Source organism: Lissotriton helveticus, chromosome 5_1, assembly GCF_964261635.1.
Source record: "Lissotriton helveticus chromosome 5_1, aLisHel1.1, whole genome shotgun sequence".
Lineage (NCBI taxonomy): Eukaryota > Metazoa > Chordata > Amphibia > Caudata > Salamandridae > Lissotriton > Lissotriton helveticus.
The window spans coordinates 724,263,904-724,276,764 of NC_136065.1; the positions used below are offsets into that span (position 1 = coordinate 724,263,904).

The 12,861-nt window shown below is 41.7% G+C and overlaps 1 protein-coding gene across 1 annotated transcript in view; it reads right to left on the reverse strand.

Annotated features, from left to right (window-relative positions):
- The window catches only part of LOC144754873 (lymphoid-specific helicase-like), a 544,631-nt gene that overhangs the window by 168,662 nt on the left and 363,108 nt on the right, over nucleotides 1-12,861 (reverse strand). Inside the window, exon 17 of the mRNA XM_078643187.1 lies at nucleotides 894-1,013. Within this exon, the coding sequence (XP_078499313.1) occupies nucleotides 894-1,013 (120 nt within the window). The remainder of the gene's footprint in view (nucleotides 1-893; nucleotides 1,014-12,861) is intronic.

A 12,861-nucleotide genomic window follows, 5' to 3' on the forward strand; every position in this document is an offset into this window, starting at 1 on the left:
CTAACGGAGGTATTGGGCTGGGAGGTCCCTCACGACCCACGTCACTCCTTGCTGGGGATCACTGATGGGCTGGATGGATCCAGGAATGATTAGCTGTTTTTCAGCACAGCTATGATGGTGGCCAAGCGGGACATTGCGGAGGCCTGGATACGCCCAGATCCTCCTACCCTGGAGAGGTGGCGAAGAGGGGTGGACTGGTGTGCGACCCAAGAAAAAGCCATGTACAAAGCTAAGGGGCGTGACAAGAAATTTCGTAAAGTGTGGGGGGAAATGGTTGAGGGAAATGGAGGGTCCTGATTAATCTGACTCCAGTTTAGCCTAGGTAATTTTATGGGAATCGTGATTGGGAGGGTACATTGCTTGTGCGAATGAATTTATACCTGTGATTTCCGAGTATTGGCTGAATTGTTTACATGTTTTTAAAATCAATAAAAATTTGCTTATTAAAAAAAGAGTCACTCTACGATACTACTAGTGAGCCATATGCTTCATTGCAGCCACCCGCATCCCATCCTCGGGATATCTGGTAACCCGCCATATATACTAGCCACAACGGGGTATGGGTTGTCCGGACCTGAGCTTAGGCTTCTTGTTACACATGCATTGAACTTTTTCCTGACTGATACATTTGAACATAGTGTTTTTTCTTTCTTGGGTCTGATATAGATGTTGTGGACATACAAGTCATTATATGATGATTGATGCACTTAATACTGGATACACGAACTTGTATGCATAGAACGTCAATTCTGCCATTCCTTACAATGGAGTAAATTTGTGAATATAAAAAATTTGGTACTGTTTTTAAGTTTAACAAATGGTAACATTAAAAAAATCTAAATCTCAATGTATAACTCTGTTGCCAACATCCAGAATACACAAGGTATACTTACGTTTTCCTCCCTCTCCGCATAGCTCATGCTGCCATCTAGCCGGCTGAATTTGTGTTTCCTCAGAAAACAGAAGTCCAACAAAATATCCAACATCTGAGTCATTTGGGAAAATATCAACACCTATGTTGTAAAAAGAACAGAAAACATTTGAGCCCCTACAAGGAAAGATCCTCAACTGCAGAAATGCTGGTGTCCTAATTAATCCTAGTGAGTACTGGGACTGGAAAAGAGGCAACTTTGGCAATTTTAAAACCATTAGACTTTCTACCTTGGACTAATTCAATATAATCATACCACCACGAACACTACTCTTAACTAAGCCAAACATCCCACAGACAGGAACTTGCCCGACAGCATAAACCAGTACGTAGTACTGCAACTGCTTTTCACACAAATCAATCTTTGAACGCACAGCCCACACTAAAAGGAAACCATACAGCCTAAAGCCACTCCAATGCAATAAAGGCTTCACCGTACCACAACACACCATAGGACAAATGGTTAAATATATGCAAAAAGTAGATAGACTACCAGGTGCCACACAAGCATTTTTTTAAAATTTCAAAGTAATTTCAGTTTTAAGGGTATAGAAATGAAAAAATAAAAAGGGTAACATTTGTTAAGAGGGTAATGCTTGTAGTTTATGAATACATCCATAAGTAGAGCAAAATGTAATCAAAATGTGTAGCCAGATCTATATCAGAAAAGTGGGTTCTGAAGCATTAGTGATCAAAGATTAAGAGATGAGAGAAGACGGGGGAGGGGTGGGGGTGGGAAACAAAAGCAAGCCGCAGAGAGGGAAGGGGTATTATTGCAGAAATGAAAGGTCTTTGGGTGCGGAGCCAAAAGCCTTCGCAAATGGGGATTTTTGGCCTACGGCCCAGGATCGAAAAATAAGATGGGAGAAAATTGTCACCGAGCTATTTTTAGCGGAGTTATTTACTGAGGTCAAAGAGGAAATTGAGCATTGCTTAAATGTACATAGCGAGTCCACAGAAGTATTAGAGGCTTAAGACACATTAACTAAGCTAATTGGTAAAAAGATCAAGGCAGGTACTAAGGAGGTCAAGTGGTTTCATGCAGATTGCTCCAAAGCCCTTATGGTTCCATTAAAAAGTATACCTAGAGATCTTGCCCTGATTAAAACCCAAAGAAAAGCTTATGATTCAGCCTTAAAATCAAGGAAGGCAGCTTTAAGGGAGCAGTCATGGGACGAGTACTCAAGCAGATAGTGCAAAATTTTGGATAGTAGTAAACAGCTCCTTTTTTAAAGATAATATCACGACAAAAGTAGTGTGTGTAATCCCAGGCGACCGGGGGGTTAGCCATTTTTAACAGATAAATGCAGAGGGGGTGACTGAACAAAGAGGCCCTTCTTGGGTACTGAGTGCTCTACCACTCGATGTAGTGCTTGGTGTGAAAGCGGTTCAGAAAGCAATTGAGGATATGTCTGCCTGAAAAGCCACTGGTCCCAATGGGATACTTGTGGACCTCTATATGTCAGACCTGGGTATATGGGCGAAAATTTTAACCAGAGTGTTCAATGCGGCCATAAGGGTAGGTCAACCTCACTCAGTCAACTGCGGTGATTTTGCCAATTTTCTAAAAAGTTGCTAGGGAAGACCTGGGCTGTTATAGTCCAATTTATTTGTTGGACTCTGCAGCAAAATAATGGGCAAAGTAGTTTTAGATTGCCTAACCACCTGGTTGGAAGAAAAGGAAGTGCTGTCAGAATTACAATTTGGTTTTCGCAAGGGCAGGAGTACAGTGGAACAATGTATGAACCTACTTGTGATCACCAGTAAATATACTCTAGCCAACAAAGGACGTATGTCTTTGGCTTTTATGGATTTAACGTCTGCTTTTGACAGGGTAAATAGGTCTAAGTTATGAGATTTGTTGGTAGAAATAGGGATGATGGGACCAGTGCAAGAAACTTACTAAATTCCAATCTTAATTTGACCGTCTCTGTAAGGTATAATGAGGATGGCTCCATATCTAATGCCTGGCAGCTAAAAAGAGGAGTGAGGAAGGGGTGAATTCTTGCCCCGGTTTTATTTACACTTTATATAAATAGGTTTGGGGCAGTGCTGTCAAACTCATGTCTAGACATCTCTAGAGTAGGTTCTAAATTAATCCCCGCACTTTTATAAGCGGATGATGCAGTTTTAATTGCCAGGACCCGGATTGCTTTGGAATCTTTAGTTAACACATTGATTTTATGGTAGCTCTGGACCTTGCGGTCAATTTGACTAAATCTCATAATGTCAATTGGTTACCAAAATAGAGGGAATAAATCCCTTCCTTGTAAAGGAGAAGTGCTAACCAATGTGCCCACATATCCTTATTTGGGTGTGTTATTTGATGAAAAGGGCACCTGGGTAGCACAGTGTGCTCTAAAAAAACAAGCATTGGCATAGCCAATAGGTCTCGCTTTTGGGACCATGTAAGTGTTTAGCCATGCGACAGTTTATGTTGTAGCAACAAGGATATTATGCTGCATAACTACTTATAAGGTCCCAAAAGCGAGACCTATTGGCTATGCCAGCCGCAGAATGGAGTGGTAGGGGGTACTTAGAGGGAGAGAGTAGAGAAAAACAAGCGCCGCCGCCGTGTAGGTTTGCATGAAAGTACAACGGGTTTGGTCTTAGGTTGTGTAGCGCTTAGTATTGAAGTGCCACGAGCCTGTCCCTGTTCCATAATAAAGTGTAGCAAAGTTTGAGAAGTCACTAAATAAAGAAATGTTTACAAGCGGAAATCATTGTTGGGATCGAAACCCAACACCATGTGCAGATTTTGAATGGCGCACGAGCGGCCGGAGGGCTGACGGGGGTGGGGGAAGTAAGAGCAGGGAGGGAGGGCCGGATGTGGGAGAGCGAGAGCAGGGGAAGAGAGAGACCGGGGAAAAGGCTAGTAAGATAGTGGTATTGAGAGACCCTGAGAGCGGATAAAGAGGCCGCAGAATGGAGTGGTAGGGGGTACTTAGAGGGAGAGAGTAGAGAAAAACAAGCGCCGCCGCCGTGTAGGTTTGCATGAAAGTACAACGGGTTTGGTCTTAGGTTGTGTAGCGCTTAGTATTGAAGTGCCACGAGCCTGTCCCTGTTCCATAATAAAGTGTAGCAAAGTTTGAGAAGTCAGTAAAACAAAGTAAAACAACACGTACCTGATAATGCAGAGCGGCCGGGAAACTGAAAGTACGGCCGGCCTGTGGCCGGCCATGAATAATTAGGGGAGGAGAAGCCGCACAGCGCACGCTGGGAGAAGCCCTTTGATGTGCTGTGCGGCCGTGAATGCGCATGCTTGTTTGGTCACGTGATTCACGTGAACTTAATGAAAACTGCAGTGCAAGAAGCCCTTGGTTTCACGAGGATTTCGAGCACTTGAATTCTCGCTCCGCTCAATGCGCTTGCGCGCATTGATAGGTCGCGAGACCTAAAAACCAGCTTGGCAAGAGCAGCTGGAGCCTCACTGGACTTCGCTAGAAGATTAGGGAGCAAACCCATACAACCACTGCTCAAAATATACAATGAGAAATGCTTTGCTATGACAGTGTATGGTAGTGTGGTTTGGGGTTACAAGGATTGCAATGAACTTCAAGGAGTAGAAAAACATTTACGTAAACTCCTAGCTGCTCCCTCTAGCATTCCAGCTTTGATTATACATGAGGAACTAAGGCAGGGCTACTTGACAGACAATATTGCTGTAGCACCCCTGATATGGTGGCTAAACATTTCGTCCAGAGAAAAGCTAAAACAAACTATCTTAGAGGACTGTATGAGATTAGATAGAGCTGCAGAAATTCCTTGGTTAAACTATCTCACAGCAGCTTTCAGCTCTTGGACAACCAGAGCCATTTAATCAACCTAGAAAGATGCATCCTGAAGCTGTGAAAACCTTAAAAACACAATTCTTAATGAGGATAGAGAAGCAAATTAACTTAAGAAACCTACATGTAGATATTTTAAGATTATACGTTATGGAATTTTAACTCAACCCTTTTGGTCTTTTGTTAACAATCTGCAACATCGCTTTCTTTTATCTAGATTTAATTGTATACACTGGCTCCTACCTGTACCCAAAGGTTTTTCAAATTTAGACTCCTTGCAACCACGTGCATGTGATCATTTTTCTGACCAAGACTTATTGCACTATGTTCTTTTGTGGTTTTTATACTGAGCTGCGAGCTAAATACATCCTTCCACTTTCAAGAGATTGCTATTTTGCACAAGGCCAGCATTGATCTACCTACAAATGCTTTCTTCCCCACTTGTTTGTTATGGGGTCGCACGTTTATCAGCGGCAATTCGTAAGAAATAATCTGGTGTGTTAACAGTAATGACCAGGGTCGTTAGAATGTCTTATTGTGAATAGATTTTAACCCAGTGTTTTAAATTCAAAATGTATGCATTATGTAAAAAATACTTATGGTCAGAACGTGGCCGAATAAAGTTTTACTTGACTTGGAAGGGGTATAGGAAAAGAGTGATGCCATGGGTAATTCGATGATATTGATGTGATGGTAGGTATTACAGTTATCGGAGAAGAGAGGCGGATTAGCCTAATCTTAGAGATATGCCACACAAGCATAAAGTATTTTCCAAACAGCTGTGCATCACCCTTCAGTACTTCAGAACATATGTGAACTCTACTAATCACATTGGAATGCACATCACTGGAGACCCTTAAACCCATATATGCATGAACAAATCACTACCCCGCACATCTACATAACAAAATGGTTACCTACCCCTAGCTGTAGTTTTTCAGCTTGAAGAGTTTTTGGATTCACTTACTGTGCTTTTACTCCTCCATCTATTAATTTAGTCCAGAATGTCTTCCCGTTCTATTTTTATGGGCTCTGTCATTGACCACTATTTGGTGATATGTCTGCTCCCTGTGATGTCAGACATGCTCCCAGAAGTTCCTGTGCATTGTCACCATCTACAGATGTTATTTTTTTCACTTGGCGACTTGTATGTACTTGAATTTCCTCTTCTTTTGATTTAATGTTGACTTTGCCTTTTCACCCCTTCTCATTTTAGGGGAGAAAGGCAGGTCACTTATGAAACCAGAAAACTCTTCAAACTGCAAAATTAATCCTACTGTTAAGTAACCATTTTGTTTTGCAGCTTGAATCTTTTCTGGATTCAGATGCTGAGAACTGATTTTGTAGCATTATCTGGCTCCTTCCGGAGATTGGGTTGACATCTGCTTTAACTTGCACACTTGTGTTTTAATATTCTTTGTCCAACCTGTGCTTTGCTGTCTCTCTAGATGTCCACACAGTAATACTCGTTAAGGTGTGTATTGAGGACCTTGCAGCTGCCATACAGCTATATCGTTGATGGACACCTTTACTAGGAAGGCCTGGGTTGCTCCTTTTTTCCCCTCTCATGAGCGCAATTGGTTTAGAGTCTAGCAGATTCCAGCTGTTGTGTAGCTGATTTGAATTGGTTAGTGTTCTCTTATCTGCTTGGGTAAAGGATACAAAAAACGGACTTCCCTTTGACAGGTCTTGTTTCCAGAAGGTGGTACACAACAGCCCTTCGTACACCTAGTGTTTGTAGGGCTCTTTCAGCGTTCATCTTTGGCTCTTGTAAGAAAGCCTGAAGCTGTATAGTTTGATTAACATGGAAGTGTGACAGCCCTTTTGATAGAAACGGAGAGCCAGTCCTCAAGACAACTATTCTTATGAATTTGTAAGTAATGTTTTATAATGGCAAATTACTTGGAGATCACAGACTCTCTGTAGTACGGTGATAGCGGTTAGAAAGGCTGTCTATAAAGAGAGGAATTGGAGTTCAGACTTTTACATGGGCTCAAAAAACCCTTAATTTGTTGGAGGAGCACTGTATTTAAGTTCCAAACAGGTGAAAGGGTACGGCCTTGGCAGGGCCACCCTTTTTGCTCCTTCTAGGAGTTATTTAAAAACTGGTAGTGTAACAATATATACCTGTGAGTACTCTACTGTAAGCCGCAATGGTGGCCAGGTGAACCTTGAATACATTAAGATGTTATCTAGTAAGGAGGATTTAGTGATGGATGAAGGCACTTTAGACCAGTGGCTCGCTGGGAAACAGCTCCCAAAGTTGAGTTCAGATAGCCTAGTATTGCTCACCTAAGATATAACGGGGAGTGAAATCCTCACTGCCCGTAATAAAGTCAAGAATGGGAAAGCTGCTGGGCCGGACGCAATCGCTGATGAGATTTATGTTTTACTGACAGACGAAGTTATCCCTACCTGGTTGAAGCTATTTAATGAAATTCTGAGAGGTATCTCCCCTTCAACAGATTCATGGAGTGAGACTGTCATTTCGCTAATCTTGAAGCCCGGGAAAGATCCAACTCAGAGGCAGTCTTATCGGCCAATATCATTATTGAACTGCGACAACAAGATGTTCGCTGGGGTACTAAATGCCTGTCTTTGTAAGATAGTGGGACCGATAATTGATGAAGATCAAAAGGGTTTCCTTCCGAGGAGGCAGATGAAGGATCTGGTGTTCAGTCTAATTGGCTCAATATTGTATTGTATTGTAATTGCATTTATATAGCGCTTACTACCCCTGACGAGGCGTCGAAACGCTTTTTTGGCGGGTAGCACACTACTCCAGTACCCATAGAGGATTAGTGTTGAATTAGTATAGTGAAACATGCAAGTACATTTTAAGTGGTGAATAGGTTAGTCAGTTATTTGGATTTGGAATGATAGCAGAAGGATAGAGGAGGACAAAGGTTTGTATTTATTAATCGCTTGTTGACGCACGTTATTCAGGAAGCCTATAAAGGATTAGTGGTGAATTAATATGGTGAAATAGGAGGTAATTTCAGTGGTGGATATTAGTCTGTTACTTGGAGTGAGAAGGATAGCGGATGGATAAAAGGGGAAAAAAGATTTGCATTCATATAGCACTTGTTACCCCTGATGGGTGTTGAAGCGCTTTTCTAGCGAGTAGCACGCCATTCCGGAACCCATAAAGGATTAGTGTTGAAAATTAGTATAGTATAAATATGAAGGAATTGGAGTAATAGATATGTTATTCAGTTATTTGGGCAGTATATTAGTATAATTGAATATGGAATTTGAGAAGTGAACATGTTAGTCTTAATTTTGATTGAAAAGGATAGTGGGTGTAAAAGTGAGGATTTTTTTTTTTAGGTCTTAGCAGTAGGAAGTGGCTTTTGGATGAGTAAAAAGGAGTTTTGGAGTGGAAGAGTCAGAGGGAAGAGTTTAGAAAGGTTTGTTTTAGTGGATCGGTGTAGTAAAAAGATGTAACAGATGATGCAAGGAGGGGTAGAGCAGGAGAGAGTCTAGAAAGTTATTTTGGCGATCACAGTAGTGGCATGGGGTTTGAGATAAATGAGTGGTTGCAGAGGACATATTGATAGATGTATAGTGCATTGGAAGGAGTAGTAATAAGACGTTTGAGATGAGTCAGTAGGTTGGGCTAGAAGACATATTGAGCGATGTATAGGCTGAGAAATAGGGTAGTGCATTGGAAATGCTAAATTAGAAGAAAGTGATAAATATATAGATCCATAAGTACATTGAAAGTATATAGATACATAAAGGAAGTATATTTAGATTAAATATATTGATAGAGGCACAGGATGAGAAATAGGGTAGTGCATTGGATGTGCTTTTTCAGGAGAAAAGTAACAGGCACACAGATCCAAGTACATGGAAGATACATAGATGCACAATGCTCTGTTTGTGGATGGTGTGGGCTGGGTATTGCTAAATTAGAAAAAGGGCAGCATTTCTGGCCTTAGTCCCGAACAGGCTCAAACGGGCAACGGCGCAGAGCAGGAATATCGCCACAGAAATATCGTCTGGAAGAATTATCAACAAAAATATAGATGACAAGAATATTGACTGACCGGTAAGAAATATCGTTTACAAAAATATTTATTAATAATGTTATGCATTTTAGTGTTTTTAATAAGAATTGTCATTTTATTATTATATGTTTTAGAATTGTTCTAGTTATAAATTTATTTTAAGTTTAATTTTGCGTAATTAGTTCCGTAGCGGGTTGTGGGTTAATAGGGGAACAGGGTGGGAAGTAATTTAATTATATAAAATCAATTGAATAATTAATGTGTTAATTTATTAATTTATTAATTAGTAATTAATGGTTTATTTTTAATTAATACATTAATAATTAATTATGTTAATTGTTTAATTGCAAAAGCCTTCGAGTTAACTGGCACTACCTGAATAGAGTATTGAAGGCTTTTGGATGCCCTCTGTCACCTATTCTCTTTGATTTAAACAGTGAGCCTTTGGCCCAATGTTTAAGGCAGAATAAAAAGATCTATCCTTTTGTTGTAAATGGCTTTACAAGGAAGCTAGCTCTGTATGCTGACCATTTGATTACATAATCATCCAACGTCAATCAAACCTTACCAGAATTATTCACTGAAGTACAGGCCTTTGGGAAACTGGCTGGGTAGGAGGTTAATGACAAGACTGAAGTTATGGTTTGGAACATGGCAGTTCAGGGGGTAAAGCCATCTAAGGAGATAAGATATCTTGGTGTAACCATAACTCAGGAGCTTAGAGAAATCCCTAAAACAAACCTGGTTAAAGTCTCTAAGGAGGTGGATGCGTTACTGAAAAGATGGTAGAATCGTCCGCTTACGCACTTTGGGTGTATTAATCTGATTAAAATGTGGGTCCTCATAAAGTATGCTTGCCTATTTTATAATAGCCCGTTGGGAAGGATTTCTGCTTCTGTATGGGTGGGCAAGGGGGATCAGGCTGTCCTGGAAGAAACTAAGACGTAAACTTTCAGACGGCAGCCTGGGCCTACCTGATCTCTTCTTGTACTGTTGGGCATACCAATTAAAGAACTGCAGGATGTTACTTCTTAGGCCAGACAGCACTCTAATTGGCAGCATGTTTAAGGCTATGTCTATGGACAGCTGAGGAGGGTTTGTGTACAAATTTAGCGCCCCAAAAACTTAAAAAAGAGTCCAGCTGAAGTACGTACCTGCGGCGGCCACGCTGTGGTTTGACTGCTGTTCTTGTTTGGGTTTATCCTACTACAGTGAAAGGCCCCCGTGTGAGACTCTCCGGGAACACCAGAGTGCTTCATGGACGCTTTAGTTAAGCCATTAAAAGATGCGGGTGTTGCACGCTGGACGGATATAGTAGACTGAGATAAATGTTTATCATGGGATACCTGGAAAAATGTAACCAGTGGTGCATTATCCAGATTCAAATATCAAATTTCAATGTGGTGTAAGAACCAACAGTGGCACCCCCTGGAGGAGAACTTAATGGAGGATGATTTGCAAGATCAAAATCTTGAAAAAGATGGAATTAGCACTTTGGTGCAATTATCTCCTTGCTGTAGCAGACAGAAAGTTGGAACAGCTTTACTTGGTCTGGGAGAAATATGTGCCTAATGAGGAGCTGAAAAACTTATGGCAAGTATCTTTAGAAATGCTTTACCCGTTGATCAAATCTGCTGCACTAAGGATAAACCACTTTTTCACACTCCAGAGGATATACTGGTCCCCACTTAAACTCTCCAAAGTAAGGGGCGGTGGAGAAGCAAAATGTATGAGATGTGGTGCCCTTAAGGTGGATGACATCCACATGTTCGCCACATGTCCCCTGTGAAAGGAGTTCTGGGGCAAAGTGGGTAAGACCTTGTTAGACTTCCTGGGTAAAGACGTAGATGTAAGCCCGTCTGTAATTTTATTTGGTATTGTCTGGTTGCCTGAGGGGGTGGAAGGCCTTTCTGGGTAGTGTTTTATTTGATCCTCTTGGAAAGAAAATAGATCTGTAAGAACTGGCGCCAGGCGGCACCACCTATATGAAGAGGTTGGGAGAATTCAGTAAGATTTCAGGGATTTAGATCAAAAATGTAATGCCTATAGGGAAAGAACTGAGCTTGGGCTATTCTGGAAGCTCTTCGATCCTCAATAGTGGGGACTGGTTAGAATAGTGCGTCGAATGAATATACCTCTCGGTCTGCTCATGATGGGTTGTGCAGGTTGGCTCTTGTAAGAACATCAGCTGAGACTGGACCCCCAAGTTATGAGCAGCAAGAGCAGACTAGACTGAGAGGTTGCTTATTCTACGGAGGTTATAGGAGGACATAAAAAATGATGTAATCCAGTAAGTGAGATAGGTACGTTAGTTCAGTGGTTCTCAGTTCGATTGTCGATGAGACCTTGTGTTTTGCAACTGTGTTCCACTTTGTGCTGTGACGCTTGCGTGTGCCTGTTTTCTGGCTTCCTTGAGGATATCCATGTTTCTGTGTGGGAGAGAGAGGCGTCTAAAACCTAGTTACTTAGGACTCAGGCCACTAGGGAGGAAGTAGCTGTCTGTGTGGCAGACCTGTCCCCCTTGCATTGTCAGTAGGTCCTGCTCTGCTGGGAAGCTTATATTTGGTCCTTGAGAGATTACCAATAGCTCTGAAAACCAAGCCTGTTTGGCCCACTGTTGGGTTATGAGAATAAGGGTCATGTACGAGTGCCTTAACTTGTCCATTAGCATTTCCATATGTCCTGAGCTAGTTTAGACAACAGTTAAGACTTTGTTCCTCCCTGTTTGTTGATGAAGAACATTTTAGTGGTATTGTCAGTTTGGATACAGTGCAAGAAACACAGACTTGTGTTCTAAGAAATGTTTGTGTTTGACTGCCTCTGCCGGCCCCATAGGCCTCTGATATTGCAGTTCTGCACGATTTCCCCCATTCTTTGTGAGATGCATCCATGGAAATTGTCAATGTTGGAGTTGGTTGTTTTATAGAACTTCCTATGGTAACATTCTCTGTTCACCACTTAATCTCCTCCTGCGTCCTTTCTGGACAACCACTAGATTTACCCAACTCCCGGTGCTTTGTAACCATTTGTTGTGCAATCATTCCTGGATTGGTAGTATGTGTAGCCAGGCTTGTGGTATGGGTGGAATGCAGGATGCAATCATACAAATCAGTTTTGTCATTGTCCTCCCGGTCAGTCTGCCCCTTTTGGTTTAGACTAGCTTTGTCTGCTAGTGCCTTGATTCTTTTGTATACTGGGTTGGCCCTTGATGTTCGTGAATTTAGTGGCTCTTCCAAGAACACCTGCTCTTGTTCGGAATTGGAGAGGATGTCTCTAGGATAGCCAGGAATCTTAGTCTCTCTATTGTCTGTCACAGTTTTTAGGATCATGCCGACGTTGGCATTTTGAACACTTACCAGCCAGTCTTCTAGGCAGATGTGTATGCCCGGCCTCTGGTGTGGCAAATGCAAGAACAATTGATGGACAGATGCAGAACAATGTCATACATTCACCCCAGTACAGAGATCTGGGCCTAAATCCATCGTTTTTTGCTCACCATTCCAGTTTGGACCCAGCCATATGCAATCAGTCTTGACCTTGCGCCCAATGGGAACAGTCCAGCCCGAACTGCCAGGCCAGGTCCTCCCTGGACTGGAAACAAGCATCCTAGGACCGGTTTCGGGCGATTCGGGTGTGGCATGGCAACTTATGCTAGGCATTCCCTAAAAACCCTATGTGCCGGATTTTATACAAAAGGGTAACACTTTGTACTGGTAGAGAACCTGGCTTATGTCAAACCAGGTTTTACCCGTGCTTGTGATTCATTGGGACATGGGTAGGCATCCTTTAAGTCTATTGTGTCCATGTAATCCCCTCTTTAAAAAGGGATGTGACTTCTTTTAACATTGTCATTTTTAAACATTGAGTCTAGGATTGGTCTCAAGTATTGAACTTCACAAGTAAGTACGAGGAGTGTACCTCTTTTCAGACTTCTATTAGGGGAACTATTTCTATGTTTTTTTTGTGCTTTTACTTCTTTTCATAGTTGGAGTAACTCTACCCTGGAGTGGGACCTCTCCCTTGGTGGTATCAAAGAGCTTTTTTTGCTTAGTGCAGTAGCCATGCTTTATCATGTTTAGTATCCATTTGTCAAGAGTGTTTTGTTGTATACTTGTGTATTTATTTACTT